The sequence below is a fragment of the Lonchura striata genome, chromosome 14, assembly GCF_046129695.1.
Source record: "Lonchura striata isolate bLonStr1 chromosome 14, bLonStr1.mat, whole genome shotgun sequence".
NCBI lineage: Eukaryota > Metazoa > Chordata > Aves > Passeriformes > Estrildidae > Lonchura > Lonchura striata.
Genome location: NC_134616.1, coordinates 8,814,036 through 8,841,340, shown reverse-complemented (window position 1 = coordinate 8,841,340; position 27,305 = coordinate 8,814,036). Strand labels below are relative to the sequence as shown.

Genomic DNA, 27,305 nt, shown 5'->3' with positions numbered 1-27,305 from the left:
TTCTGTATAAACCCAGGCTAAAAGTATAAATATTTGTAAGGAGAACATTCTCTCATTTATACATTGTCTCCACTTACCAAACATGTTTTGTTTGCTGCTTTATTTCTGTGCGAGAGAATTAATATATGTGATTTACTAGAGGGAAGCTAAGTTGGAAAAAAGGATTTTATATAAGCACAGAAAGTGCTTATTCCCCTGATCATTTTTATCTGCTACAGGATTCAATTCCATAGTCTAGATTCAGCTGCTATAAAAAATTTGTCTCTTGCATGTGTGACTGTGCTCTACTAGTTGGAGGTTTCACTGCTGCAGGGTGTCACGCAGCCAGTCCCAGAGAGGACTTTGACTATCAGGGTAGATACTTTAAGTAAAATGCAGTAGGTAAGGTAAATAACATCTATATATAATAGACATAATTTTAAAACAATCTAGCCTTTGACAGATAAGTGACAAAATTAAGACTGAAATCCTCAAAGTTATTTAGGTGTCTCATTAATGCAGTGGAGAACTGGATGTCTGAATATTTAGGAACCCAAAGTTAAATCAGAAAATAATTGATGTCTTGAGCAAAGTATAATCAAAGATTAAAATAGATCAAAAACATCTTCCTTTAAGTCTCACAATTTTAAGGACTCCTTACAGGCTTATTTGTGTTTAGATTAAGGGTAAATAAGATCATAAAATTAAATGTTCATTTTTATATGTGAAAAGCAACTGGTTGCATAACTACCGAGTTATGAAACCTATATTTTTGTCTTCTGCATTCTGAACATCTGTGGCCTATATTTAATTGTAGTTTTCATCTTCAGTTTGAAGAAACAATGTTTAGCCTGAAGACAAAAGTGATCAGTGTAGTGAAATCAGCTAAATAGTGTGGCTGAGTCTCAGTTGCTGATGGAAAAGGCATTTTTATACATGTTTTAACTTAGAAATTTTATTCCTTTGATAGCTTAAATACAGTTTAGACTACTCTGCTATTCTGAACAATGTGAAGAATGAAGGTATTAAGACATGGAGGGATTGTACCTTAAGAGGAACAGGTGCATTAGGATAGAAACATGGGACCATATTGCAGCATCAATTTTTAAGCAGAAATCTGTACTGATTCCAGTAGCACATAATTCTGGTAAAATATTGATGAAATTACATGATATGACCCATGGGCAGGAAATAAGGAAATGTGCAAAGTACAGCAAGCCAGTAGAAGAAGGGAAAATAATAGGAAATGAAGAAACTAAAGGAATGAGCAACTTCAGAAGTAGTAGTCCTGAAAAGTCTGGAGAATGATACAGAAAGAAGGTTTTACATAGGGTGGTAACATGATAATGTCATCACCTTTCCCTCAGCAGTCCATACAATCAGAGAGCTTCAGCCCAGATTTGCAGCTGTGATCTGTGTTTTGCAGTTGGTCCATATAATGGACTGGATGAGGTTTCTGTTTCAGTCAGCCTCCTTTTTTTGATATGTAATTCAAATCCAAATGCTAATCTGCATTTGTGACTCAGAAATCTCTAAGTGACATTCTTACCAAAGAAAGAAAAGATGGAGCCTTCATGTAGAAACAAAAAGGTGATGTTTGAAGGACGTTTCTTACTTTTTAAAATGCAGGTAGTCAAGAACTTCTGAGATGTTTGTGTTCAGTTTGCTTCCACATTATTGTAGCTGTTAAATTCAGGGTCTCCATAGACTTCTTAGTCCATGTCTGAGTTGCAAATCAAGCTATCTTCAAGTATACACTGCTGAAAACAAAGCAGGTTAGGAAGTTTTAATTTTAAAACAAATTCTGTTGTTAGATGTAAATCTCAGGTTTCCCAGGTGCAATCTTGAGGAGAGATCTTGAGGTAAAACTACAATTTTCTCTGAACACAATAGGATTTATTTCCATGGAGGTAAGGAATTCTAAACTCTAGTTTCTGCCTGCACATCTCAAGAAATAGATAGTTGGGTTTTTCTGGCTTGGGATGGGCTGTTCAGTAATGAGGTCTTGTTCTTAGCCTTGGCCATTAAAGAGCCTTATCAATGAGGTATCCCAGTTAACTGAATTGAAGGTGGAAATATTATCACCTGCTATTAAAATGTAACTTCTCATATTCTGACACAGACATAATAAGCATTTTGAGAGTTTTCTAACACATTGCCATTCATTTCCCCACATTGGATCTGTAGATTGAAAAGAACACAGAAAAGGAACCTTCAAACATATGCCAATAACACATGCATATTTATGCAGCCAGCAGTTCCCTTGTTTAAGAAGAATACTCAAAGAATTAAATTTCATAATTTTCTGAAATAGCAAGGACATTTAAAGAGCATCTGTGGATTAGTCTGAGTAAGTTTGTTCTGTGAATTGGTTGAAAAGAAAACAGACTCTTCCTAGGTATTGCAACAAATTGTTCCCAGCACTTCAGCTTAACACAGTAAATGAAAATTCAGAGGAAGCAGCACAATATTGGATGAACCTGCTTCAGAACATTGGCTCAGGCCACAAAGCAAGTAATTAACAAGCTGAATGAAGCATTTAAGCCCACGCCTTATCATTTATGTAACTAACCTTTGAGTTTTGGACGCACTGGTATGCTGCAGTGAAGCCTACACAGTGTTTCTTTTATGTGTGTGTATTGAGCAAATGGGAAATGCATACCCTGCCATTTGTTTTTCACATTTTCAGCACTTATCAGAGTTCTCTGGCTGAGTGATCTTATATTGCAAAAATGTACGCCTCTTGGTCCTTTTTTCTGTAGTGCAGTATGAATCTAGACAAGTCTCAGCCTTGTTGTGTGTGGGGGGTGTATTCTACTTTTAAGGGTGCTTTTGAGCTTGTTTAAAGCATTATTAGTAGCACTAGAAAAGAATTAATTGAATGCCACTTTTCACCAAAGAAGTGAGCAACAAAATTAGTGATGGGGATGCTGAAAAATCCTTGTTTTTGGACGCAGCCTTCAAAAACAGCTTTGAAAACAAATCAGGAATGCTGTGAACCAATGAGGTCTCAAAAGATCTAGTGTCCATCCTTGTCACACATCTGTTTTTCCCATCCTGAGAAATACTGGGCATGTTAGGAATTATGAGACTGCTGCTGACAACATTAGTTTCTTACAGAGCTTGTGAGACAGAAGTGGAGTGTAACATCACCTCTGCACTTGGGAAATGAGTCATTTTGCTTATTAATGCTCTCACTTTTGTCTCTCCCTCCTGTTCTTTTCCCCATCACTTTATAACCAGACTTATTTGGAACTCTTCTGAGACAAATACCATTTCTCCTTGGCGGGAGGAAAATAAAATAGCATACTTAACATGGTTATATAACACACTGCTATGCATGCCTAAAATGAGGTCATTTTGATTAATATATTTATCTGGTGTGCAGCTGTAACAGGACATGTAATTGTGATTAAAAGACCACCGGTTTTAGTCTCTTTGCAATGGCCTTTGGTTTTTGTAACTAATATCCCTGAACCTGATGGGAGTTAGTTGCTGGTTATATCATAATTTGTGCCCTTGGGCTATGGTCCTAGCCTTCCAAACCTCAGAAAATTAGTGTGGAAACAAAGTTTCCTCTCTTCTTTCCTCTGTCAGAAGTTAGGTAAGAATTCTGCACTAATTATATTTAATAGAAGTAATCCAGCGACATAGGCATAGGAAGAGCAAAGAGAATGGGGCAAACTGGAATTCCTTAAAGAAGGAAATGTTGCTGGATGATGGAGAAAGTAACATGATGAGATGAGTGATAAAGCCAGTTACAGTGAGCCAGGAGAAAAAGTGGAGCAGCATGCTTGCTGCAAATGTCTCTAGTATCATCTGTGGGAAAGAGAGAACTGGTAGAATCTGCTTTTGGAATACAAGCAGATGTAGTTTTCTTTTGGGATGTTGAACTGCCATTCTTCAAAGTTCTGACGCATCCGGTTCTATTTCGGTTTGATGACTCCTAACGAGACACGTTAGGCGGCTGCTGCTCAGAAGCCAGCATTTAAAAACACTGTTTTTCTGTTCCTCTCTTTCTGGCAAAAAGCTCGTTATTCAAGTACTTGCTCTAACCTTTAGTTACCCTGGTTGCATAACTGGAAAGCAGCATCCCACCATGCACTTCTGTGACCCAGTTGTGCCTTTCCAGTAGTGACTTTATGAGTTATGAAAGGTGTGTCTGCCACATTGCTACAGAAGCATTTACTCTACTGACCCTGATTTCCTAAATATTATACAGTCATTGTTCACTAAGGAGTAAAAACAATGTAAAAGCGTGTGGAAAAAACCCCTAATTCCGCTATGTTGAAAATCCCTGTGTTACGCTCTTTAGCCTTGATAGTGTTTGGACTTCTCATTGATAAAAAAAAAATACTTGTAGAACCAATTTTAAAATCATTAATGCTTCAGTTATCTTTCAAAATGAATTTTAGATGGTACATTCAGTACTAATAGTCACAGTACAAATCATTGACTCATCCAAGGAAGAGCCTGAATAACAATTGCTTTGTTGAACTGATTTGCAGTCTAAATTGTGATGTGCAGCTTTCACATTTTCTAGACTGTCTGCAGACTTGCTAAAATCCTTCCACATTATTGTATCATCTATTACCCTGTATTCCACTCATGATAAAACCTCCCTGTGGATGAGAATGAATTTCTTATGTCTCATAGAGAAAACTGTTTATTGCTAGCATTACTTCTACAAAATCTTTCTGTAGCTCATAGAAAACACAAAAGAGACATGTGCTTGCTTTTTTTTGCCATCACATAATACAGCATAAGTCAGTTATATAAATAAAGTCCCTTACATAAATAGCTTAATTCTACTTTCATTTATATGGAATTATAAATCATGAGCAGATCTACTGAAACAAAAGATGTTACACTAGCATAAAACAGGTATTGACAGCATGTGCATAATTTCATTATATAGATTCTTCCAGCCAGTGATTTTTGGGCCTTAGCAACTTGAAAATGATCCTGTCCTGAGAAGTAAACTACTTAGTATGTGTCAGCTGAAGGCTGGTCTTCATAGCAAAGCTTGTCCTTTCCATCAGTTTTCTAGTAGCCTCTGTATATTAATTTTTGGTATCAATATACAATTTATCTGTGTAGTTAAAATGTAACATTACTCTTGTCTAGTAAGCATGAAGTAGCCAGTTCTTCTGTTGTGTAGGTTTTAGAGAGCTTGATATTGATGATTGGTGACTGATGATAAAAGCCTGTTTGAAAATCAGGAAGACCTTTAAAAACCCATCCTAGCCCTACAATATTTAGTAAAGCAGATTCTAGTCTTTCATCTGTACATGTGGCCAAGAGGCTGAGATGGCATTCCTTACCTTGTGCTTGGTTGGGAATAGCATGGAGCAAAGACCAGGCAATCCATGGTTCCTACAGTAGAGGCTAAAGAATTGTTGAAAATAAGAAGTCAGCACCTCTTTTGAAGTTAAAAACTGTTGCCACTATGCCTTTCACCCAGTCACACAGAGAACCATGGCACTTTAAGAGAAGTTCCAGGGTTTTGTGGCATTTCATGTACAGAATACAAGCATGTTACTGACAGCATTTGGAAGCTGTGGCAGGTCCCATGTCCCTTTGCCCAGTATGGCACAGGGTCCTGATCCCATCACAGCAAAGTCAGCACAGGCTCTTGTGTCAGGGAACTGGGAGCAAAGGCTGACTGGAAGCAGTGACTTTCCTTTAACTGCTTTATAGGATAGAAATCATCCAAAATTGCTAATGATCATTTTAATATGAAGCATTATGTAAGTGTGGATGACTTTAGCATATTTCAAATACCATTTGAATCAATCTGTGTAGGTACGGTTATAAAATGAGGACATAGTGAGAAAGTAGTTGGGAAATATTTTGCTATCCTATATTTGGATTAAATTCTGTTTCATATTGCATCTAAACCCCATTTTTTTATAACCACTCTTAAAGCTTTCAAAACTAAAGTTATGACTTAGAAACAATAATTTAAATCAACATGCTCCCAAGAAAAGGTCCAGTTTTGGCTATTTACTATTTCCTGATGAAAATGCACTTCAACCAAAATTTCATCTGATCAGACACAAATATATTTTGTTATAGATAACAGAGGCCTTGACATAATGAGTTGTAGGCTCACCTTAGCCTATGCCCTGGATTCTAAACTAAATGCAGAGTCTGAACAAGCTTACATAAGAGGCCAGGAAGGCAACCTATGACCCCAGCAGTGGCTGGGGCTTAGGCAGCAAGTCACAAGCATGCTACAACTTGCTTAAATAAGGCAAATGAAACAGTCCATACATATATAAAACTTGCAAAAAATGTTAAAATTTTCACTTTTTTGTAGAATAAACTCTTAGTATTAGATTTATGAATAAAGGTGTTCTCTAGCTTTCTCTGTGAAGTTGAGTTTGGGAGCCCTATGGAATTTCTCAAGTGGTCATCACTGAAAAAGAGTTCTTTCATCACCACACAGACACAGCTCAGATCTCATGCCTGAGACAGTAAATGAAAAGTTATCCTGGTCACAGGGTTAAAGCACAGCAACCTGTAAAGCAAATAGCAATGCAGCAGAGGAACCAAAGCCCACAGAAGTGCAGGGTAGTGCAGTCAGTAAAAGCCAGGCCTTCTCCAGCTCCCATCCTTTTTACTTTACCACAGCAACAAAGGAAGAGAGAAGGGGAAATAAAACCAAGCCCAAAACCTCCCCAAAAAACAGCAGCACCTGCTGTCCTCTTTCACAACATCTGAGGTTTGAACAGCTTAATTTCTATGGTTTGGCTTCTTGACTTCAAGTGTTGTTGTGTGACTGCAGGATATAGGAGTTGTTCTTTATTCCTTTATCTAAAACACCTGCAAAAAGCAGCTCCTGTGTAATATTTGTTTGCCTCTGTAGTTGTTATGCAAGCCAAAGAGTAAAGAAGACAAAAATTTTAATTAGGAAACAACTCTCCACACAGACTTTGTTGGTACAACATAGTTATAAGTACATCTACAAACACATACAGGTTCTTTGGACTATGATTTTTTTAAAATATATTTTATATGACAATGCAAACAAATCTGGAAAAAAACAAATTACTTCAAACTTATGTAGAGGTAGCTGAACAGTATTCTGTCCAGTGATATGAGAGTATAACTTAAGTTTCATTTCAAGTTCATTACAGTGCACAAAAGGATGTTTTACAAACAAATGGAATATACAAGTCCACAAAACATTTTATTTAAAATGGCTTGATAGATATATTTCTGGCACTCTTGTAACCACATAGCTTGATGGAGTTAAATTGGACAAGTATATGGTTCCAAATTAAGACATCTTACACAGATAGTCTTTTGCGCCTCATTTTTGTACTTCTCCCGTTCCTCATCAGGGAATATAGAAGCTATTACATTGTTTTTGCTACACTTCTGCTCTGTAAACCTTTGTTCTGCAAACTGAATGTAAAGATTAAAAGCTGCATATGTTTTATATTTATAAAATATATGGCTATGACTATTAAAAAGCTCAAGAATGGCAATAACAGAATACAGGCACTTCTATGTGAGGGTTACTTTAGACCTTATGAAAATCCAACATCAGTAAGCACTTCACATGATACCTGGATGAGTAAGTCAATGTAATAGTTCAGGTTTTTGTTATCCACCATTTTAATCCTGTCTAAGCAGATTAGTTTCTTCCTTCTTTCAGACAATATTTATTTAGTAAAGTGTTTCAAGAGAGTGACTTTCTTCAAACTACCATTTTGCTATTGCCATAAGACTTCCAGTGATTTACTGGGCTTTGGAAATGAACCCTAGCTCCTAAACTACATGCTGCACTGTTACAGAATCAGTTGAGAAATGAGAACTAAGCAGGGGTTGAAAAGAGGGATTGTGTTCGTCTGATGTAGGACTTAGGGTAGTGCTCCCCATTTCCCCCAGGTACATATAGGTCCATGGGGTTTTTATGCACAAAAACCCTATAGTTAATTTTAACTTTCTTTTTGAAATAAGTGTTTGTGAACATGTTCTCCATTCCTAAACATTGCATTTAAATACAACTCCTGTCACTGATTTAAACACCAGTAAAACTTCAGCACCAAGTAGAAATCATTAAAAAGAAAAAAATTCACAATGAGAACAATCAGCCATTGAAGTAATCTTCCCAGAGAAGTGTTGGATTTCCCAACACTGGACACTTGTAAGATTTGACTGGATAGCCTGCTGGACCACCTTGTCTAGACCATGCTTTTGCCAAAAAAAGTTGGGCCAGCTGATCCTTGAGGTCTCTTCCAACCTGGGATTCTGTGATAAGACCATCTAAACCAGAACTCAACTCTATGAAGCTCTTTCTCTACAGCACAGATTAAGACAGACCTGCTACATCCAAATCCACTTGTTTTTTAGATTAAAACAATCTTTGGATTAATAAATCCATGGTCGAGGTGTTCTGTCAGTGAGCAGTCACGCAGGATGGGCGAGCCACATGTCTGACAGCTGCCAACTCTTATTGCTACATGGTCATGGAAGATAGCAGCACTTAGAGTAATTACAGACAAAAAGCAATAGGAACTTTTACAGCTAACACCAAAATGCCACTTAAGACTTAGCATAAAGGCCTACCACACCATTTTATCATTTCATTATTACAACTACTGAACTACTGTCTAAGCAGCCTATGCATTACCTATGCCCCCACAATGATTAATCAATACTTCTGACCACACAGGAAATGCAAGTTTGAATCATGATTTGATCCGTTTTTTGTTTTTAGCAGATGAGCAAGACTGGTTATAAAACTGGGTTTGGTGTCTAGAAAAATGTGAGCAGCTTAAATAAAATATTCCCCCAATTAGTGTTGTATCTGATCAATGCTATTTCTATAATTAAACGGAAGGTATTTTTAAATCTGTTCAGCTGTTTATTCATGCCTGTGATAAATGTTGCATTTGCATCCTTGCACTTATTTATGCAACTGAAAAAAATCAGTGGTAGTGTGGCAAACCTAGAATTTTTTTTTTAATTTTAAGCATCATTACTGAAACTTTACCATCTCAATACAATGAAGCTAAGGATACTCCTTGTCCAGTTTTTCCTGGACAGCATATATCTTTCTCAGTATTGATTTTAATTTCTAATGGAATTTGCAGACTTTAGCCATTAATCTAGGACATATGGCCATAGAGCAGCCCCATCAAGAATACTACTGTACCTGTACAGATGGAATTTTGATTTGTTGTGCACATGCAGATCACCTGTGCAGTAGGTCCAGTGTTTCCAGACTGCAACAAATGCCCTGGGTGTTCACAATGCAGGGCATGTACACAAGTCTCTGCTTGGAAATTCTGGCAGCTTTACTCAAGGCTAATAGAAAAGACAATATTCATCTTTAAAATCAAAGATTCTTTCCATGACATCTTTTCTAAAACAACAAATTAGGCAGAATGAGTATGTAGGAGACACAGCGTGCAGGATAAAAAAGTAATTACATCAGTGAGAAAACAGCTTCAATTAGGTATTTAAGCTCCTTTTCTCACAGATAAGAGTAACAACAGTGAAAGCTTTTTTTCCTGTGGGAGCAATACGAGACACTTATGCTCTGCAACAGTACATAATGGTTTGTGGAAGAATTGCATTTAATGCAGCTTCACTTCCAAACAAGTAGAAATCACATTGCTGACTTATGAACACAAAATGCCATAGCAGGTGTCAGCCACCATCACTTGGTACTGTTCAGAACTTGTAGGTGTTTTTATACATTGTTTTCAGCATGCCAAATACCACTCGTGGAGGAAGTGCAGCAATCCAGCAGTATGGAAAGAAGTTACAGCATTTCCAAAGTAGCTCAATGCAAACAGGATACAGATTCTATGTGCACCACAAGGGTGAAACATGTTTGTCTTCCATTTGTTTCTTTGGTACCCTAATAAAAAATGTCAACAGAATTTAACAAAATGGGAACAAAGGTAGCTTTATGGAAACTGCTTTTAGCTAACAAATATTTCTGATGAGATAATGGAAAAACATGCAGAAAAATTACATTAAATTCTACTGCATTTTTTTTTCATAAAGGCATGATATGGCAGTGCTATCCTGCATTAAAAAAATGAAGAAATTTATAGCATTCCATAACATTCTCACTTCATTCTAGTTTGTGCCACTGAAAAGGAGACCAGTAGCTTAGAATAAAAGGCCCAGTTTTGCTCACATTGAAATCAGTGAAAGACAAAAATCAGATGGAGGGAGCAGTCCCAGAAAGTGGTACACTGTAAGCAATACAAGCAGTAAAACAAGTATATGAACTGTTGATTTAAAAAAAAATCAAAACCAAGATACTTCCTGTTCTCATTTCTGCCCTATTTTTACCTGCTTTATAGCTAGAAGTAATCACACTAAAATTCACTTGCCTTTCTTGGGAGATAACTATTATTAGCAACACTACCCAATCTCTTAAGAGAAAAGCAATGGTTGGGTAGAAATTTGAAGCTAACAGAAACCTGAAGATTGGAGTGAAATAAATAGCATTTATTACAATATATTCCTTCTTATGTGACACAATCTACTCTGAGTCCTACAGTTCAAAATAACTCCCCCCTCCCCCTCCCATACACACACTCCAAAGCCAAATCCCACCAAACAATTAAAAGAAATAAAACTCATCTTAACAGCAACAAGAGTTGATGAGAAAAAAAAAAAATCTATGTATTAACCTACAATGAAATGACACCAGTACTTCCAGTTTTCTCTAGGATAAGCCACTTTCCATATATTGCAGCTCTTTCTTCGCAGTTGTTTGTAGCCATTGTCCATTTTTGCAAGAAAGAGTTCAGGTATAAATTCAACTTCAAGTTATTCTGTTCTGTGAAATATTAGGGGTTAGATCCTTCTGCCACCACTGGTATCAACCATCAGCACTTGAATTTACCCAAGCACATAAGCTCATGCTTAAGCAGGTGCTTGGCTGGTTGTATCAGAAACCTCGCCACAAGCATAGGATGAACCTTCAACAGCTGTGCTTGAATTAACTCAGACAATCTGTATTCAAAGACTTCAAGGCAGGATGTTTTGGGGGTGTTCTTAAGCTACAGCAGAACTGGGGATGAGTAGAAAAACATTCAAAGTATTTGAACACAAATAACTGAAAAATTATCAAAGCAGTTGCTTTTGCACTGCAAGAATCATCCTTTTTGCCCCCAGTCATAAATACAGGGTAAAACCACTATAAATAGAGCAGCTCACTTTCCTTTAGTGAATGAACACATAAATAATATACATTTTTAAACAAAAAAATCATAGTGCAAAAATAAATTATCAAACAGAAGTTGTGAACATTATTTTACACAATGCTATATAAAACCTGAACCATTTGAATAAAAGACTTTGCAGTTCACCGAAATAACACGTTAACCTTATTATTTCTGCTTCACATTAAACTGCACAGTTTATCCTTTATCCACTAAAAAATAAAAATAAAATAAATTAAAAAACCCTTAAGATTTTTAAAAGGTTTATGGCAAACAAGATCACTTTTTGTTCTATCACATTTGTTATTAATTTAGCAGTGCAGTGATTGAATACTCGTCTCAGTTCCAAACGGAAACTACTGAAGTATCCATAAACATCCCCTGCTCTTTATAAGTCATTCTCTTTGAAATTCAGGCTTGAAACACCCTGACACTCAGATCTGTAAGACATTATTGCAGTTAGATGAAGGTACAAGAGGCAGCCAAGGACCGCGGGGGCCGCCCCAGCTCTGCTCCTCACCGTCACCGCGCCCTCGCCCGCGACATGAACGCCAGCACGCGTCTGATGCCGCTCAGGCGGTCCTTGAGCGACTTCATGGCGAGGAAGGGCAGCTGAGCTCTGTTCTCAAGGGGGAGGACAGCCAGGACCCACCAGCACCAGGCTGGCCCATTGGGGTTTGCCTGCAGTTGGGGGAAAAAAAATAAATTAGAAGTCAGGATTCATACAGCTGGTCAGGTCCTGGTTTTGAGGATTTGGCTCTGAAAACAGTTTTTGGTAGCAATGCAGCAAGCAGATCATTTCATTGCCAGCCTAATGGCTTGTGATTACTGGTTGGCCTGAAGCAGGTTACAAACAAGTGGCATCTTTCCTAAAAAAAGGATGTTAAAGGCATTTCTGTTACTAGCAACTCTTAATTACTACTACCAATTTATAAATTACTAATTATATAAGTTATAAGTTACTACTACAACTTATAAATTGTTAGCTAAATTTGTAATTAAAAAAGCCTATAAATTGTTAGTTACTATTAACAACTTATAGTCTGGGCCTTCTAGATTTTTTAAAATCTATTTCCTTCCCATGTTATTACTGACCCAGATCTTCAGGAGTCCTTCTCCTTACTTTATGACACTGCCTCAATATTTAGCTCTTGTTGTTATATTCTGTTATTTTAGGACCCCACCATTTGCAGTCCTTTAACAAAAGTAAAAAGTTTCTAATTGCGTGTTTACTCTGAGTCATTTAACTGGGGAAGTAGAGCAGGCAAAAAGGCCATTCAGTCTCCTGGGATTAATGCAGTGAGATAAATAGTCTCAAAGTTACCAACATTAAATATGAACTTTTTCTTTACAACTGTGCTACCACTGGTGTGTGGCAACAGAATTTAGAGGCTCAGCTTACATGGAGTAAATGCAGAGTATTCATATTTTCATCTTAAAACACAATGCCTGCCAGCTTATCGGATATTCCTGCTATTTCTGTCTCTAAAAGTTACATAAGCCACTGATTCTGGATACCTGTGGGTCAGGATCCTTAGCTGGCATTGGACCAAAATGACTGAGAATTCTACTTTTGAGTGCTTGCTTGAGGGAGTTAAACCACGTATAGGCCTGATCATAGACAGAGTCATGGAGAACAAGTAATGCAGCATACTCTTGTCCTTGCACCTGGAATGAGAAATGAGAGGGGAAAGTCACTGTTAGTTCAGTCTGCATGTTGGGGAAGGCATAGGATTTTCAGGGGTGGGTAAGGGGAAAGGAAAAGAGAAAAAAGCATGCCAAAAGAATTCTGGAATAGTGAGAGCTTATTTGGTGTTTCCCCTTCTGATGACCCTCCCCATCCAAATTCTTCACTTTGCCTGTATTCTAAATCAAAAATACCTATTTGTAGAATTTGCAGTTTCTGGATTGTTGCATGAAAAAACTTTTACACAAATATTGCACAAAAACAGGGAAAAAAAAAAGATTGTACAAAACTTTAAAAAAATTCAGTAGAGCTTCAGAGTAGACATTTTATTGTCCCTTTACATACCTAAAGCACTTAAGAATTAATGCAAGCAATTTTGAAGGTTGTAGTGCACCCAACCCTGCTGCTTCTTACCTGAGTGAGAATTATTAAACTGGCTTCCATACAAAATGGTGTAATGTTCCCCCTCCACCCTCTTATAAACTGCAGTTATTCTGTCTAGAAGAGCAGCAAGATCTCATCCTGGATTCACTTAGTCTGGTCCTCTGATAAAGACCAGAAACACTCTTCAGTACATAGGCAGTGTGTGTGCATGCTTGTGTAACTAGTATGTGTTCCACCTTAACCATGAGCAGTTATTAAATACCCCAAATTTGTTTTATTAGAAACATCTACCAAAAAAAACTCACTAAAAACATGCTTAGAACATGCTTCTACTGAAAAAAAGCTCACTAAATACATGCTTAGAATTTCACATGTAATACAGTTTAAATGAAATATTTCTAAATCTACCTTTTGATCCTCAATGTACTCAATATCTGCTGTATTATATCCATCACGCTGGCTGTGCTGGATCACCTTAAATCTCCTCTTGCCAATGCTGTCTACAACAGAGCGACCATCAGCAAAGAATTCAACATTTCTTATCTCCAGAATGCAGCCATAATCTGCAAACCTATTGAAATCAGAACAAAAGCAAGTAAACAAATCTTATTCTCTCCACCCTGAGTTCCACAGAGCTGCCATACAGCCAGTCCCTACCACAAAGGTATTTACAAATGTCAGCTCATTTCTATTGTTCATAGCACTGACCTGCTGTAGTTCAAATTATTCCACAATTGTTTGCAAAACTATCAGGAAGATTCAGACTGTCTAATCTGATTAATGCTAACTGGATGTTTTGGAATACAGGAAGCATCTTATGAAACAGAAAGATACACAGATCAGAAGCAAACTTTCTCCATAATCCTAATATGTTCAGTCAATTTGTACAGAAGGACATGTGCAATTCAGAATATGAGCATTATGGAAGGACTAGGAAATCTATGAAGAAAACAGTTTTTGCACAATTTCAGAAGATTTTACTTTGCAGGTGGGTATTTTCTGCAAATCATACATTTCACAGAGTATGCATACCATAAGTTTATAACATAAAAAGAAAGAAGAAAAGCTAAAAGTCAAACATTGAAGTCAAATTACCCAAGACTGACTGTAAATGCTCAGCCAGTCCTTGTGAAGGTCCTGTTATACCTCTGCAGACTCCACTATAAATATATCAAGGATATAAACATATCCCATGATTTAAGGAAATTTAGCCCAAGAACACACCTACCTGCCATTTTGATTTCTAGTGCCAAAACAACAGATTTAAAAGCAGGAGAAAAATACACTTTCTTTTCACGTATTACAGGAGGTCTGCAGCTCAGTCACATGTTACACACTGTGTTCATTCATTTGTGAGTTACGAGTGTTTTGAGAGAACAGATCATCACATCAGAATCCAAGTGCTTAAGAGAGAAACTTCTGTTCTCTCAATGTCTTTAACCTGCATGATCAGGAAGAAGCTTTCTCTGCTGGAAAACTACCACAGATGCTACAGCTATGGACCTTTTTGCACCTCTCCACTGGCTCCAGACAAAGTGGGTACCCCACATGGTCCAAGCTTTTCACTCACCCCTTGACAGGGTCGCTGATGCACATCCCAAACTGTTTGGTGCCAGTCTCCATGCACCTCCGGATCATCAGCCGGTAGCAGGGCTCAAAGATGTGCAAAGGACATGGGACTGTAGGATAAGCCATTGTGCACACAAATATGGGAACATTCTTATTTAGGCTGTAAGAAGGAAAGGAAAAATCAGATATGACGTTTTACCAAACTACTGAGACAAGTCTCATATTGTTTAAAATTATGACATCTGTAAATAGAAATTATAGCATCTTTAGAATAAAGTTCTTAATGGAATAAAGAAAGCTAAAATTATTGTTAAAAGCTTAATTCTATTCTTACTGGAATGGTAAAAGCTAAAATTATTTTCCCCTTAACTGACTAAATAATCTAGAAAATTATATACCACTTAGTAGCAGATAATTTTTTCATTAAGCTGTCTGGATTTGCTTGTGAAAGCATTACTGACTCTCTAGTATTGCTTTATTTAATTTCCCCTAATCCCACTTCTTCCCTATCCAGTATATTCCAAACCCCATCCTGTCAGACTACTTCTCACTCTGTGTCTTTCATAGAAGTCCACTGAAAGCAGATGCATTGCTTTGTACTTTGTTTATAAAGCAACCTTCTGGATTTCTTCTACCTCTCTTTATTCTTTAGCACAGTGTCCAGTTTTTATGCTCACTCAAGCACAGTTTCCCCTGGACCCTGTGCTCTGAAATCACATGGTACAGAGAAAGAAGCTCCATCAGCATCTCAGCTCGTGCCCCACAGCAGCCAGAGCCACTCATGGCCAACAGCAGCAGAATTAGAGATGGGATTTTACATAAATGGATTACGTACTTGGAAAGCTCTGCTATTTCCTCTTCATAAATCTTTCTCCTTTCAGTGAGTTCTTCTGGAAGATATCTGGCTATTAGCTCCTCCATTAGCACTGTTTTACAGTATTTCCTCATAGCCAAGCACTGCAGTGAGAACACACACAAGCTGTTAGAGAGAACATCCAGCACTGCACAGAGCATGGTGCCTGTGCAAAGGGCATCACCCATTTCCCCCCATTTTCTGATGTCTGTGATTCTATCACCTGTCAAACATGCCACTGAAGAGTTGTTTTTTTAATTATTCCCTGTGTTACAGACATTCACTTAGGAAATCTGGAAAGCAAAAATCACCTACAGATTTCTTAAGTACAGGCCTGTCCTAAGGTTTGAACAGAGACTAGCCATGCTTGTCAACTCACAAGAGCATTTCAAAAGTCACATTCTTCCTGAGTTATATAATATTTCTTTTGTGTTGGGAAATATCAAGGCTATCGAAGGTGAAGTGGTTCCTATCACTTGCACTTGAACTTATGCTGAAAAAATCCAAGTATTACCTCTGAGAGCCCTTCCTTGCACAGGGGACATTTTGGGTTGTGATCCAGGCATCTCTCCAGACATTTGAGACAGAAGGTGTGTCCACAAGGTGTAGTGACAGGTTCATAGAAGAGCCTGGATTGGAGAATCCAAGAGCAAAAAGACAACAATATCGTGTACTAAAGTAAAAGAAAAAAGTTGCTACCAAAAAAAAAAGCTGAATTCATTCACTAACTTAACTACTGACTACTACAGGGGTAAAGTAGCTTCTTGCTTTTCATTTCTTCAACCAACTTTTGTATTTATTCAGCCTACAGACTTTGTTCTTGCCAGCCAACATGAAAGGCAGCCCATGAACTCTGACTTCAGTGTGTGAGGGACAATACTGTCACAAATTTCCAACAAGCCAGCATTTAATTTTCCTCCATGTGAGCAATAAACAGACCCAAAAGTTGGATCATCTGACTTCACTAATGAAATTGAGCAATACTTGCACAACTATTACTGAATTTTTGTGATTACTTGTATGTGTGGAGCTAAGCACAAAATACCCATTTACAGTAATAGTCCACATGAGTAATTACAATAAACTGGGACTTGGCATGATTCTAATATTGCCAGCTCTAATAGGTATTTTTTTTTAATAGAGTTTTTAACCTTCAAGGGACTGCTTTTCTGGAAAATAAGTGACAGGAGGTTCATGTTTTATCTGGAAGAATATTTAAATATATAAGGCCAGGTCTTCAAAGTATCATGGTACCTATTCTCTACCCTTTTAAAGGACTTCTATGACACTTATTTTCATGTAAAGATTTTTTTTCTTATTATGATTATGTAATATTGCAAAGTCATATTTCCTTTTCAATAAAGACCTTAAGAAGATGTAAAAAATACAGAAGTTTATTAAAAATAGAAACAATTCAAATCTAGAAACTAAATTGTTTGGAATGTGCTGTATTTTATAACATACTGTCTAAACATTTTAAGGTCTTAAATACTAGTCTTATAATTTAAGTGAATAATTTTTCTTAAAAGTATTAGTTTATCAAAACAGTACACTATGTTTTGTTAAACACGTGGAAATTAAAACACGTAAACCCACGTTTACTAGCATCTGTAACAAGATGAGTGTATTTAAGAATGCAATTGGCTTTTAACAAGACTGCCACAGAAAACTCATTAAATGTCATTAGTTACTAAAAACATTGACATTTAAGCAATGGAACACATGAAATAGTATCTAAAATGCCACACCTATCTTATTGCAACTTGATGGTGTAATTTAAAACACTTGTTAACTGTTTCATGAACAGAAACCTCACTTAAACTACGTGAAACACTGAACTCAACCCCGTGTTCTAGTAAGCACTGCATTGCATATGCAATTATTTGGTAGGGACTGATTTCATCTGAAATGTAGTATAAAGACAAGATATTCCTCTTAAGATTCCTGAGTCTGCCCTAGCTCCAACAAAAGCCAGCAGCAGCTTTTCCTAACTCTAAGAGGACCTGGACAAGCTCTTGCAGAAAGAAACACTATACACCAACACTTGTCATGACATTATTTTGAGCTACTGTAACACAAACTCAGATGCTGTGGAATAATGCTCCTTCTTTTCTCACTAGTACATTGCTTTGACTACTTTGTATTTTCTGCTTGCTGCTGGAGCAAAGGTAGATCAATAACATTTTTGCCACTCTATCAGACAAACAGGTTAATAACAGCTCCTGCAGTTAATTGTGAACAGGTCAGTAGGTTACTAGGTAATTAGTCCAGAGAATCTCAGGAACCAAAACCCCAAAGTGCTTCGGAAGAACATGGCAGGAAGTAATTATAATGGATCTGCATAAATAACCAGAAAGATCCTAGGAGAGCTTTCCTGAGCACAAGCCCTCCTTGTGCAGTGATGTTACGAAGCTAACATCCTTCTGGAGGCAAGGCCTGCATTTGGGACTACAATTCCAGGCACAGAACCTATACCATCCTCTATTCTATAAGGGAAACAATAATCCTTGAGCTAATTCCTTTACAAAATTATTGTAGTCTAGCTGTTTCTGATTTAACATGGAGAATGAGAAAATGGGATTAATTAATTTTATTTAAAACACCTGAAAAATGCTTTGTGGACACAATGTTAAACAAACAGAATCACTAAGCCATCTAAGTAATTGTGTGGCTTTCTGTTAGAGGAAAGTTTTGCTCTTTGCACTATTGAGTGTTTTGACAGCTGCAAAAACTTTTGGAACATATTTCAGTTGTAGACAGGCAGAGGGGGCAGATCTGATTTATTCCAAGCAGATGTAAATCAGACAGTACAGGAGTTGGTCCTCAAAGCTTTCAGTTTGTCTGAAACAAATTGAAGCCTCCTCTTCTGCATACAAACAACAAAATCCAGATTTCTCAAAACACAGGCCTTCAGAAGTAAATCCCTAAAGAGGCTATCTGCTATTTAAGAATTAAAAAATATTGTGCAAAACTAACACCAACATGAATTATAGATAAATCTGGGTAGTTAAAAAAAACCAAACCTAAGCAACACCCACTGCAGCAAGTGAAACACCTTCTCAATATTTCTAAGTCACTAAAAACCCCCCACATAATGTATTTGCCAAAGTGAAAATGTTTTGTACAAAGCAAGTAGTAAAATAGATGCAGTTGGCAACTCCTACTTGTTTTACTAAGCCACTGCTGTTCCCAGGAATAACTATTGTTTAACTGGAAGAAGAAATCATCAAGCAAATGGAGTGACTGCCTCAGTAAAGTGAGGAACACATCTCTTAGGCAAGACAGTTAAAACATTCTTGCTTACTTGCAAGATCCTCCTGTTGCAATAGCAGCAACACTGTACTTCACATGCAAACTCAGAATACTCATTGGATGTGGTCTCTTTAGGTATTTTGTGCTTTTGTGACAAACAGCTCCACAGATTCCCAGGTTAGTGCACTGTGTCAGTGGCTGGGTGGGTGTCAATGGTGAGAGCAAATCTTTCAGACACCTTCACTAACACACTTACCCCCACATGACTTTGTGTGCCCTTTCCAAAGCAATCACTAGCCCAGAGAAGGTCAGTCCCCATTCATCAACAGTGCTCAGAGCCAAAGGTCTAAAATGCATCACTGGAGTAACAATCACAGTAAAAGCTAATTTCATGTCACAGGCAAAAATAAGTACCAAGCAAGCTAGAAAATCTCTAGGTCATAAAAGGGAGGAAGATACAGCTGGAAAGCTATAGATATCTGTGAGAAAAGAACACACCTCATACACAGGGAGCAGTCCAAATCTGATGGATCCACAACTTCAAATGGAATATGTTGTCCAGTACTATTTTCCCTGATATCAACTATGTCTACCAATAAGGAAAAAAAAACAAAACGCGTAATTGAGCAGAACCATGCAAGCACAATGCCACCTCATGTATTTACACCAGCATCTGATATTTAAATATCTGTTGTATATACTTGCAAATTACTGAACCATGAAGCATCATTACAGTAATTTCTAGGCAAATTTTCAAATTCAGCCTTGGCACAAATCAGCACATATCCCCTTAATTTTGGTCACATTATACCCACTTACAGAGGGATCAATCTGGCCTTGCATTGGCAATCAATGTCAAAACATTCTTTGTTAGTACTGAAAGTCTAAAGGGAGACAAATTCTTCTCTCATACCATTGTAAATACATTCCAAAGCATAAAAACAAGGCCAGATATTAAGAACAAATAGAGTTTGTACTTTAAAACTTAAAATTTTTATAGAAAGTGCTAAGACCGTGTGCAACACTGATGTTCTTTAAAAGACTCAGAACTCTGCTGAGAAAAGCACAACCCAACCTTCTTTGCCCCTATTTAGACTTTTTCTCTCTACACACAGAAAACTTCCAGAACATGCATGCCTTGATTAGGCAAAAGAGAAAATACAAAAGGCAAAGTGTAATTTGGTCCCTCTTTGTCTGAATCTTTGTTCCATGGGTGGCATGCAACAAAACCTGTCCTGTAATTAAACATACCTTTCTTCATCAGTTTGCAGGGCACCTCAGCATTTCGCATCTCCTCTGAGCAGCACTTCCTTTTCAGGAGGCTGCATTTCTCAGAGAGGAGAAAAGTAGACTCTGGCATGGAGGTGAATTTGTTCTCCTCCTCTGAGCAGTCCTTTTTGCTCTCTGTAATTTGTATAGATTTCCTCAAACTACCAGAAGTAGTTACATTTGGTTCCTCTTGAACGGAAAAACCCTTTTTCTGTTCCACATTGACCTGTGTGAAGAGAGGACTGACATTAGATCAATCTTCCAACAACTTGGTAAGGAAAAAACTCAACCTGTCAAAAATCTTTACTATAGATGAGGAGGGACATTGTAGGTCAAGAAGCAAGAGTTTGAGAATTGCTAATCCTAATTAAAAAAACCCCAAAAAGTAAGCAACCAACAAACTTGATTTCCCTTCCCCACCACTGAGGGATTTTAGACCTTTTGTGTGGCTTTAAAGTTCAAAGGTTGTGAAACTGGACTCAGGCAGAAATGTGGCTAGATCTCCTGTTAAGTATATTGTTATCACTGAACCTATGGGAAAATGCATATTATTTACATTATGTTGATAGTATCAACCAACAGAAAAAACCAAAACAATTCAGTTCATTTTAAGGAAGCAGTAAAAACACACAAAAAATTTTTAAGAGAAAATGCCCAGAGCTTCCTCTTGCATGGCAGATTCCTTTCTCAGAGGATAAACCATACAGGGTTTATCCTACTACAGCCACAGGACATCCTATGAGCAGCCACTGCACAGGATATCACCTGTCAGCTTTGCACCATCACCTCCCTGCAAGGACCCAAAACCAGACACTGCAGATTGTGATGTGTAACATGCAGAATGATGAGTGAGCTGTTCCTTGAATCGCTTTGTCAAAGTCATGCAAAAGGGTTTCTTGTCAGAATATCCTAACAGCCTTTCCATGAGGTAATGTCACTGATTGTTTCTTGTCAGTCTCAACAAGGCAGCTCAAAACCTCCACCTCTGTTTGTAAGGACTAGCCAAGTTTTCTCCTAAATATACAATATATGCAAACCCCACCCCAAAGCTCAGGTCCCAGTGAAGCAGAAGTGATCCTTACCAACTTATGAATGTAAACTTCTGCAGCCCTTTACAAAACTACAGCTTTTGTCATGACATTATTTTGTTATGAAGATATGAAGCAAGTTATTTTAATTAAATTAAGTTATGAAGTAGCTACCATATTTTATGTGGCCCTCCAATAGCCTGTAAGTATTGCACAGACTGAGTACAGAATGACTTCATTACTGGCATCACCAGCTATAGCTCAAGTTGAAGCTCTAGATTTTAGCATTTCACAGCTTTTTAGGGTATCTAAATCCAATCTACAGAAGCCCCTTTCCACTACCAACTACTTGAAAGACCTAAAGACAATTACAGGAGTAGAACCCACTCATTTATGACATAAAATTTATCAGAACAGAGGACTTCCAATAAAGAAAAAAGTCAAATAGGAGACTTCAGTAAGTTAACACTATTTTGTATGTTCTGAAACTCGGTTAAAATTTGAGAAAATGTATCCTCCTGTTTCCCAGAGGAAAAAGGAGAGAAGGTTTCCCAATGTGAACACAAAACACACAACAATTTAAGAACCACACATCAGACTTGATCTTTACCTTGAGCAACCTTTGTAGGTTATGGCTGGTGCCTCCAGATCCCACTGAATTTAGGAGATTCCCCTTTAATCTAGAGTGATGTGACAACAGCTGCAGGATATCGGGTAAGTGTTCCTGAGCATTTCCCGGGATCAGTGAAAACAAACTAAGTAGAAGCTGTGATATAAAACAGAACACTTCACTGCTTAGTTCCTTCCTTGCAACCACTAAATGAAAAAGCAAGTAAGGGAATAGCTGAAAGAAGCATCCAGGATTTTGTTAAAACCATTTAAAGAGCCCTTTAAACTAGGGTAGGAACAAAAAGTGCAAGAGCTAATGCAATACAGGCCAAACAGGCAGCAAGAAACATTTTCAGAGTTAAACAAGCCCACAGAGTTATGAACCATACTCTGTGATGTGACACACACATGCCTTTGTCCTCTTTGTCCTGCAGTTCAGGGCTTACCAGAAATTATTAACATCTTTCTTAAATGTTTTTGAGTTGTTGTTTTGGTTTGGTTTTTTTTGCTGCACATCATCTTTCAGTGGAGTTTACTAGTACAGAAAGCACTCATCTCACAGGCTTAATCCAAGATCAGTTGGGTAAATGTGTCTGATATTGTAAACAGTAGCTATTTTTAATTCACTTATGTGAGAATAGAAAGAAGGTAGGCAGTAGAAAAATGCCATTTTTTCATTTGCTCTAAGAAAATAAGTGAATCTGTTTCAAGTAGCAGCTTGAAGCCTCTTATATGGCATAGATTATCAGATGAATATTTAAGGAAAGAAAGACCTAAATAGAAGATTCACACTTCAAAAACTAATTTCAACATACTACTGAGGTGATCCTGCTGATGCCTGAGGAAGCCACATGACAGCTGAGATTTCTATTTAAAGCCAAAAAGGATTTCACAGGATCACACTATGTCCAAACTAACACAGGCAGACAATTAATACAAGCAGAACATCACAACTGCACCCAAGGAATTTGGTAAAATGTAGTATGTCACTGTTATGTGAACAGCCTTGGAAAAGACCCAGTAAAATAATGCATCATGGATGAGCTCTGTGTCTGATGAGTGCACGAGTAATTCTTTCAGTCATAAGAAGTCTAGTTTTTCTCAGAACCCTACTGCCCAGAAATTAAATGTCTTGGAAACAGCTATTTGGAGTCAGAATTTAGAAAAATATCTGTTTGTTTCTGGTCTTTTTGCTCTAGTGCACAGAAAGTCTTCCAGCATAACTGTGAGCACAAATCATGACATAATGACAATGAAAGACTGCATGGAACCCACTGGGGAAAAAAGCAAACAAAACCCTCAAACATCAGTGACAAAAAAATCCTCAGAGGCTGAAATCTCAACCATATATAAAATGAGAATTTTGATTTCACTACAACCGTTCAGGTTATACTCTGTTACTTTTGTGAACAGAGTTTTACTGTAAGAATTCTACTGTGCTTAGAAAGCCTTATGTGCTACAGAATATAGCAACCCTAATGTTCCCATCCCACCCGTGATTGAGAATGGCATAAATACACTGCCATAGAGAAAATAAAACTATTGTATTTTTATTGTCATAAGTAATCACTGCAACACTAAGCTTTTTAGCTATGGCAACAAGAAAAAAATTATCAAATGTCAAAATACTGATTTACAGGCTATCAGAGATTTGAGGGGTGGGAAAAATAGCAGTATTCACAGAAGCCATATAAGAATTCACACACATTGTAGGTTGCATCTGAAGAAAGCCTCACTGCAGATCCTTTTTTTTGCTTATTTAGCATTAATTATTAGCAACCCTAAAAAACTATTTTAAAACTGCTCTTCCGTTTTGACTGCTTCCTCTTTCACACCTCCTGCACACACTGACACTCGGGCAGCATGACTGGCAGTAGGAAGAAAGCTGCTGCTCCCAAGTGGAGTTTGACGAGTGCTGCGTGTTGTGCTCTGCCAGTCACTGGCCTGATACATCATTCAATAGCAACTCCCCCTCTTCTGCACTCCAGCACTGGGAATAGAATGCCAGGCTAGGAATCAATTAGAAATTTGAGAATCACAATAGTCTGTTGGGGGCAACTATTAACTGTTTCCACTGAATGGCTGCTGAGTATATTTTCTTGCTACCTTCCCATCTTCAGATCAGCAATACATGACTCAAATGTGAACAACAGTCTGGATGTGTATCTCCATCCAGCTCTCTGCAGTAATGAGAGAGAGGAAAAGAAAAAAATCATATCCTCCTTTATGAGAGGCCCCTGGAAACAATTGTGCAGTTCCAGATGATTTAGTGAACTCACCTTTTGTGCCTCAGACTTGGCTGTCTTGTTCCCAGTATCTAGAGCAAGGCAGAATAGAAACTCCCTTAAAGCTTCTTCTGTTTTCCCCAGATTAGCTAATGCTTGTCCTTTCCTTAGGTGACCCTGCAAGGAAACATATCCACAGCTGCAGCTTTTGTCAAGAGAGTATGCAATAAAACCACAGAGAAAGTACAAAAGATCTTTCTGAAGAAGGAAAATTTAGACAGGAAAAATCACTATAACCATGTCTTACACCTAGACACCACCAGTGCCTGAGATTCTAAACACAACACTCCTGAAAACTACAAGCATAAACAGGATATTCTTTCACTCAAGCAAGTATGATTCTCACAGCACCAACTGATATTGGAAACATCTACTTCCCCTACATCTATCTTCTAAAACAGTAATTTTGTCCTTAGCATTCAATTTTTAGGGAGTTCACAAAATTGATATTCATCCAAGTCAAAAATAAGAGCCATAGCTCATTCTCCAGGACTAGCACTATCTTTCTTCAACCCAGGAAGCTCAAGAATCTAATAGTTAAATGTCTGTAAATTGCACGAATCCAAGAAGTTACAGGACTTAAAGCCTCCCTCAGATTTCACTGTCTGACCATTGTAACCATTTCAGGGCACTATCAAGGCTTTAAAAAAGTACAGCTGAAGTCAGAACTTACTTTCAACCAGTATGGCTGGAGCCTGCACGCTGTTTCTGCATCGTGCAACGCATCTTCACAAGCTTTCAAAGTGGAGTTAATCTGGGACCGGTTGCTATATAGTAAGTGGTCATTTGGAGCTGTAGGAAATAGAAAAAGTGGTTGATTAGGTAAAAAGAAATAAGTTACATAAGCTTTGTTCCTAATTTTAACATCTTTTTTAAAACACATGTGCAACATCCCCAAGTTGCACAAACCCACAAACCATCCAGTTTCTAAATAACTATGTACTAAATTAAATCTGGAAATCTCTTTGGGCAACTCTAGACAAAATGCCAGCTATGTCTTATATAACTGCAGAGAACATTGCATAAATAAATGCTGAGACACTCACACAATAAATTACCAGCACTGGCTGAAGATCAGATGGTTGGTAGAAACACACAGGAGGCATTTAAGACAGCAGAAGGAATGCTGCTATACTGTAGGGAGGAGTTTCAAAATTGGTAGCATCAAAGTTTTTAAGTGATAAATAAGGGTCTTCTCATGCCACAGCTCAAAACATAGGAAAATAAGGAGCAGCAAGAAGAATCACGTAGCGTTACAATGATCACCAAGTTACACCCACTGCAGCCCTGAGACACACCGTGCGCTGGGGGAAGGCTGGGCTCTTCCGAACATTTTCATTTGAGTGAAACGCCTCCCTATAATTCCGTGCCTTTAACTTCTACATAGTACTTGCAGCGTGACTCACTTTTCCTCAAACGCATGAAAAGGACCGCATCAAAAGTTCTCCCTGCGCAGCCCCGCAGGCGCTCCCCGGCGATGGGGAGGGAGCGCGGGGCCGGCCGGGGGTGCGGGACACGCCCGCCGCCGGGACACGCATCCCCGGCGCCCGGCTGCGAGCGGCTGCTCCGCCGCCGGGGGGGTCGGCGGGGATCCCCCGCGCCCGGAGCCCTGCCCGGGGCGCGGCGGGATGCCCGGGGCGCGGCGCTCCGCTCCCCGCGGGCTCCGCCGGTTACACAACGGCGCCGGCCGGGGGGAGCCCAGCCGGACCGCAGGCTCGGGCTTACGCAACCGCTGCTCTCCTGACCCAGTTTCACCGCGGGCCGAAGAGCCGAGACCCCTCCGTGGGGCTCCCCTCCGGGCTCTCCGGACGCCCGGCCCAGGGAGCGGGCGGCGAGCGGGAGTGCGGCCCCGGCACGCTCCCGGACACCGGGGTAACCCCGGCCGAGCGGGGCGAGAGGCGCCGGAGAGGCCGGCAGCGAGCCCCGGCCGGTGGAAAGTTATCTCTCCCCCGGCACGGAGCCGGGGACCAGCACCGGGGAGAGGGAGCCCTTACCTAGGCTGACCGCTTCGTTGTACTTCTGCAGGGCGGCTTGGAGCTTCTTCTCCTTGTAGAGGAGGTTCCCTTCGTGCCGGAGCTGCGAAGCCTTCACTTGGCAGGGGAACCACTTGGTCAGCAGGTTGCTGAGGATGACATTGACCCGCAGGAGCTGCCCGGCCGCCGCGCCGCCCGCCTCCTTGCACAGGACGCAGCGGGGCTCGGGCGCCCGGTCCCTCTCCAGGCACTTTTTGCAGAACGTGTGTCCGCAAGGCAAGGAAACGGGCTCGAAGAGGAAGCCCTGGCATTTGCGGCACCTGAAGACGTCCCACTCGCGGGGTGCCGCGGGCTGCCCGGCGGCGGGCAGTCCCTCTTTGATCCGGACGCTCTGCGCCAGGCACTCCACCAGCTTCTCCAGCTGCTCGGCGCGCAGCTGCTGGTGGCGGGACGCCAGCTGGTACAGCGGCAGCGCCTCGTGCAGCCGCCCGCCGAAGGCCAGCGCGTCCGCCCGCCCGAGCAGCACCTGCCACTCGGGCCCCAGGCCGCCGCCCGGCGCCTCCAAGTTCTGCGCCTGCAGAGCCCCGGCCGCCAGCTGCAGCACCAGCTGGGGCTCGGGGCGCGGCGGCAGGTGCGAGCCCATGGCGGCGGCGCTAGCGCGGCGGGCGGCGCGGGACGCCGGGCGGCGCGGGCGCGGCGCGGCCCCGCCGGGCCATGGTGGTACTGCCGCCCCGCGCCGGGAGCGCCCCGCGCCGCCGCCGCCGCTTATATAGGGGCGGGCACGTGACGGCGGCGGCGGCGCTCATTGGGCAGCGCCCGCAGGTTGTTACAAAACCAGGCGGTTTTGTAACGCGCTGGGCCCGGCCCGCGCCGGGCGGGGCCGCCCCGCGCCGGCCCCGGGGCTCGCCGGGCCCGGCTCGGCTCCGCCGCGCCCCCGGCACGGCCCCGCGCCCCCGGACAGCCCGTCCCGGCGGCCCTCAAACCCCGCCGGGAGCTGGGGTGCCGGGCTGTGGAGCGCTGCCCACCCGGCACGCCGGGCGCGGAGTTCGGTCGGACCCGCTACTCCGCACGGGCGCCCCGGTGAGACGCGGAATTCGCTCCAGGGCTCGGTGGTTTGGTACCTCCGGTAATGCGAAAGAAACGTGGGTTCGAAGTGATTTTGAAAAGCGAGAATGCCGTTTCCTGCTAGAACTGGGATCGCCAAGCTTTGTAGCTA

At 40.1% G+C, this 27,305-nt stretch overlaps 1 protein-coding gene and 1 long non-coding RNA gene across 4 annotated transcripts; both read right to left on the bottom strand.

The window, feature by feature from the left end:
• Window positions 1–1,069: 1,069 nt before the first annotated feature.
• On the bottom strand, window positions 1,070–6,191 carry LOC144247112 (uncharacterized). Its single transcript, XR_013340792.1, has 2 exons — window positions 5,304–6,191; window positions 1,070–1,739 (listed from the first exon to the last, which is right to left on the bottom strand). It is a non-coding gene; the product is annotated as an uncharacterized LOC144247112 (long non-coding RNA).
• Window positions 6,192–6,870: 679 nt separating this feature from the next.
• On the bottom strand, window positions 6,871–26,766 carry LONRF3 (LON peptidase N-terminal domain and ring finger 3). 3 transcript variants are annotated; one of them, XM_021548342.3, is made up of 12 exons: window positions 26,111–26,766; window positions 24,790–24,908; window positions 24,111–24,233; window positions 21,833–21,988; window positions 20,177–20,420; window positions 19,424–19,514; window positions 16,188–16,302; window positions 15,656–15,777; window positions 14,822–14,980; window positions 13,660–13,822; window positions 12,699–12,848; window positions 6,871–11,861 (listed from the first exon to the last, which is right to left on the bottom strand). In XM_021548342.3, exons 1-12 carry the CDS (start codon window positions 26,730–26,732, stop codon window positions 11,703–11,705), a joined length of 2,223 nt encoding a protein of 740 aa, XP_021404017.1. In that variant the 5' UTR covers window positions 26,733–26,766; the 3' UTR covers window positions 6,871–11,702. The 3 variants fall into 3 exon arrangements, with proteins under 3 accessions (XP_021404017.1, XP_021404019.1, XP_021404018.1); XM_021548343.2 differs by lacking the exon at window positions 6,871–11,861 and adding an exon at window positions 11,911–12,465; XM_021548344.3 differs by lacking the exon at window positions 21,833–21,988.
• Window positions 26,767–27,305: the final 539 nt, after the last annotated feature.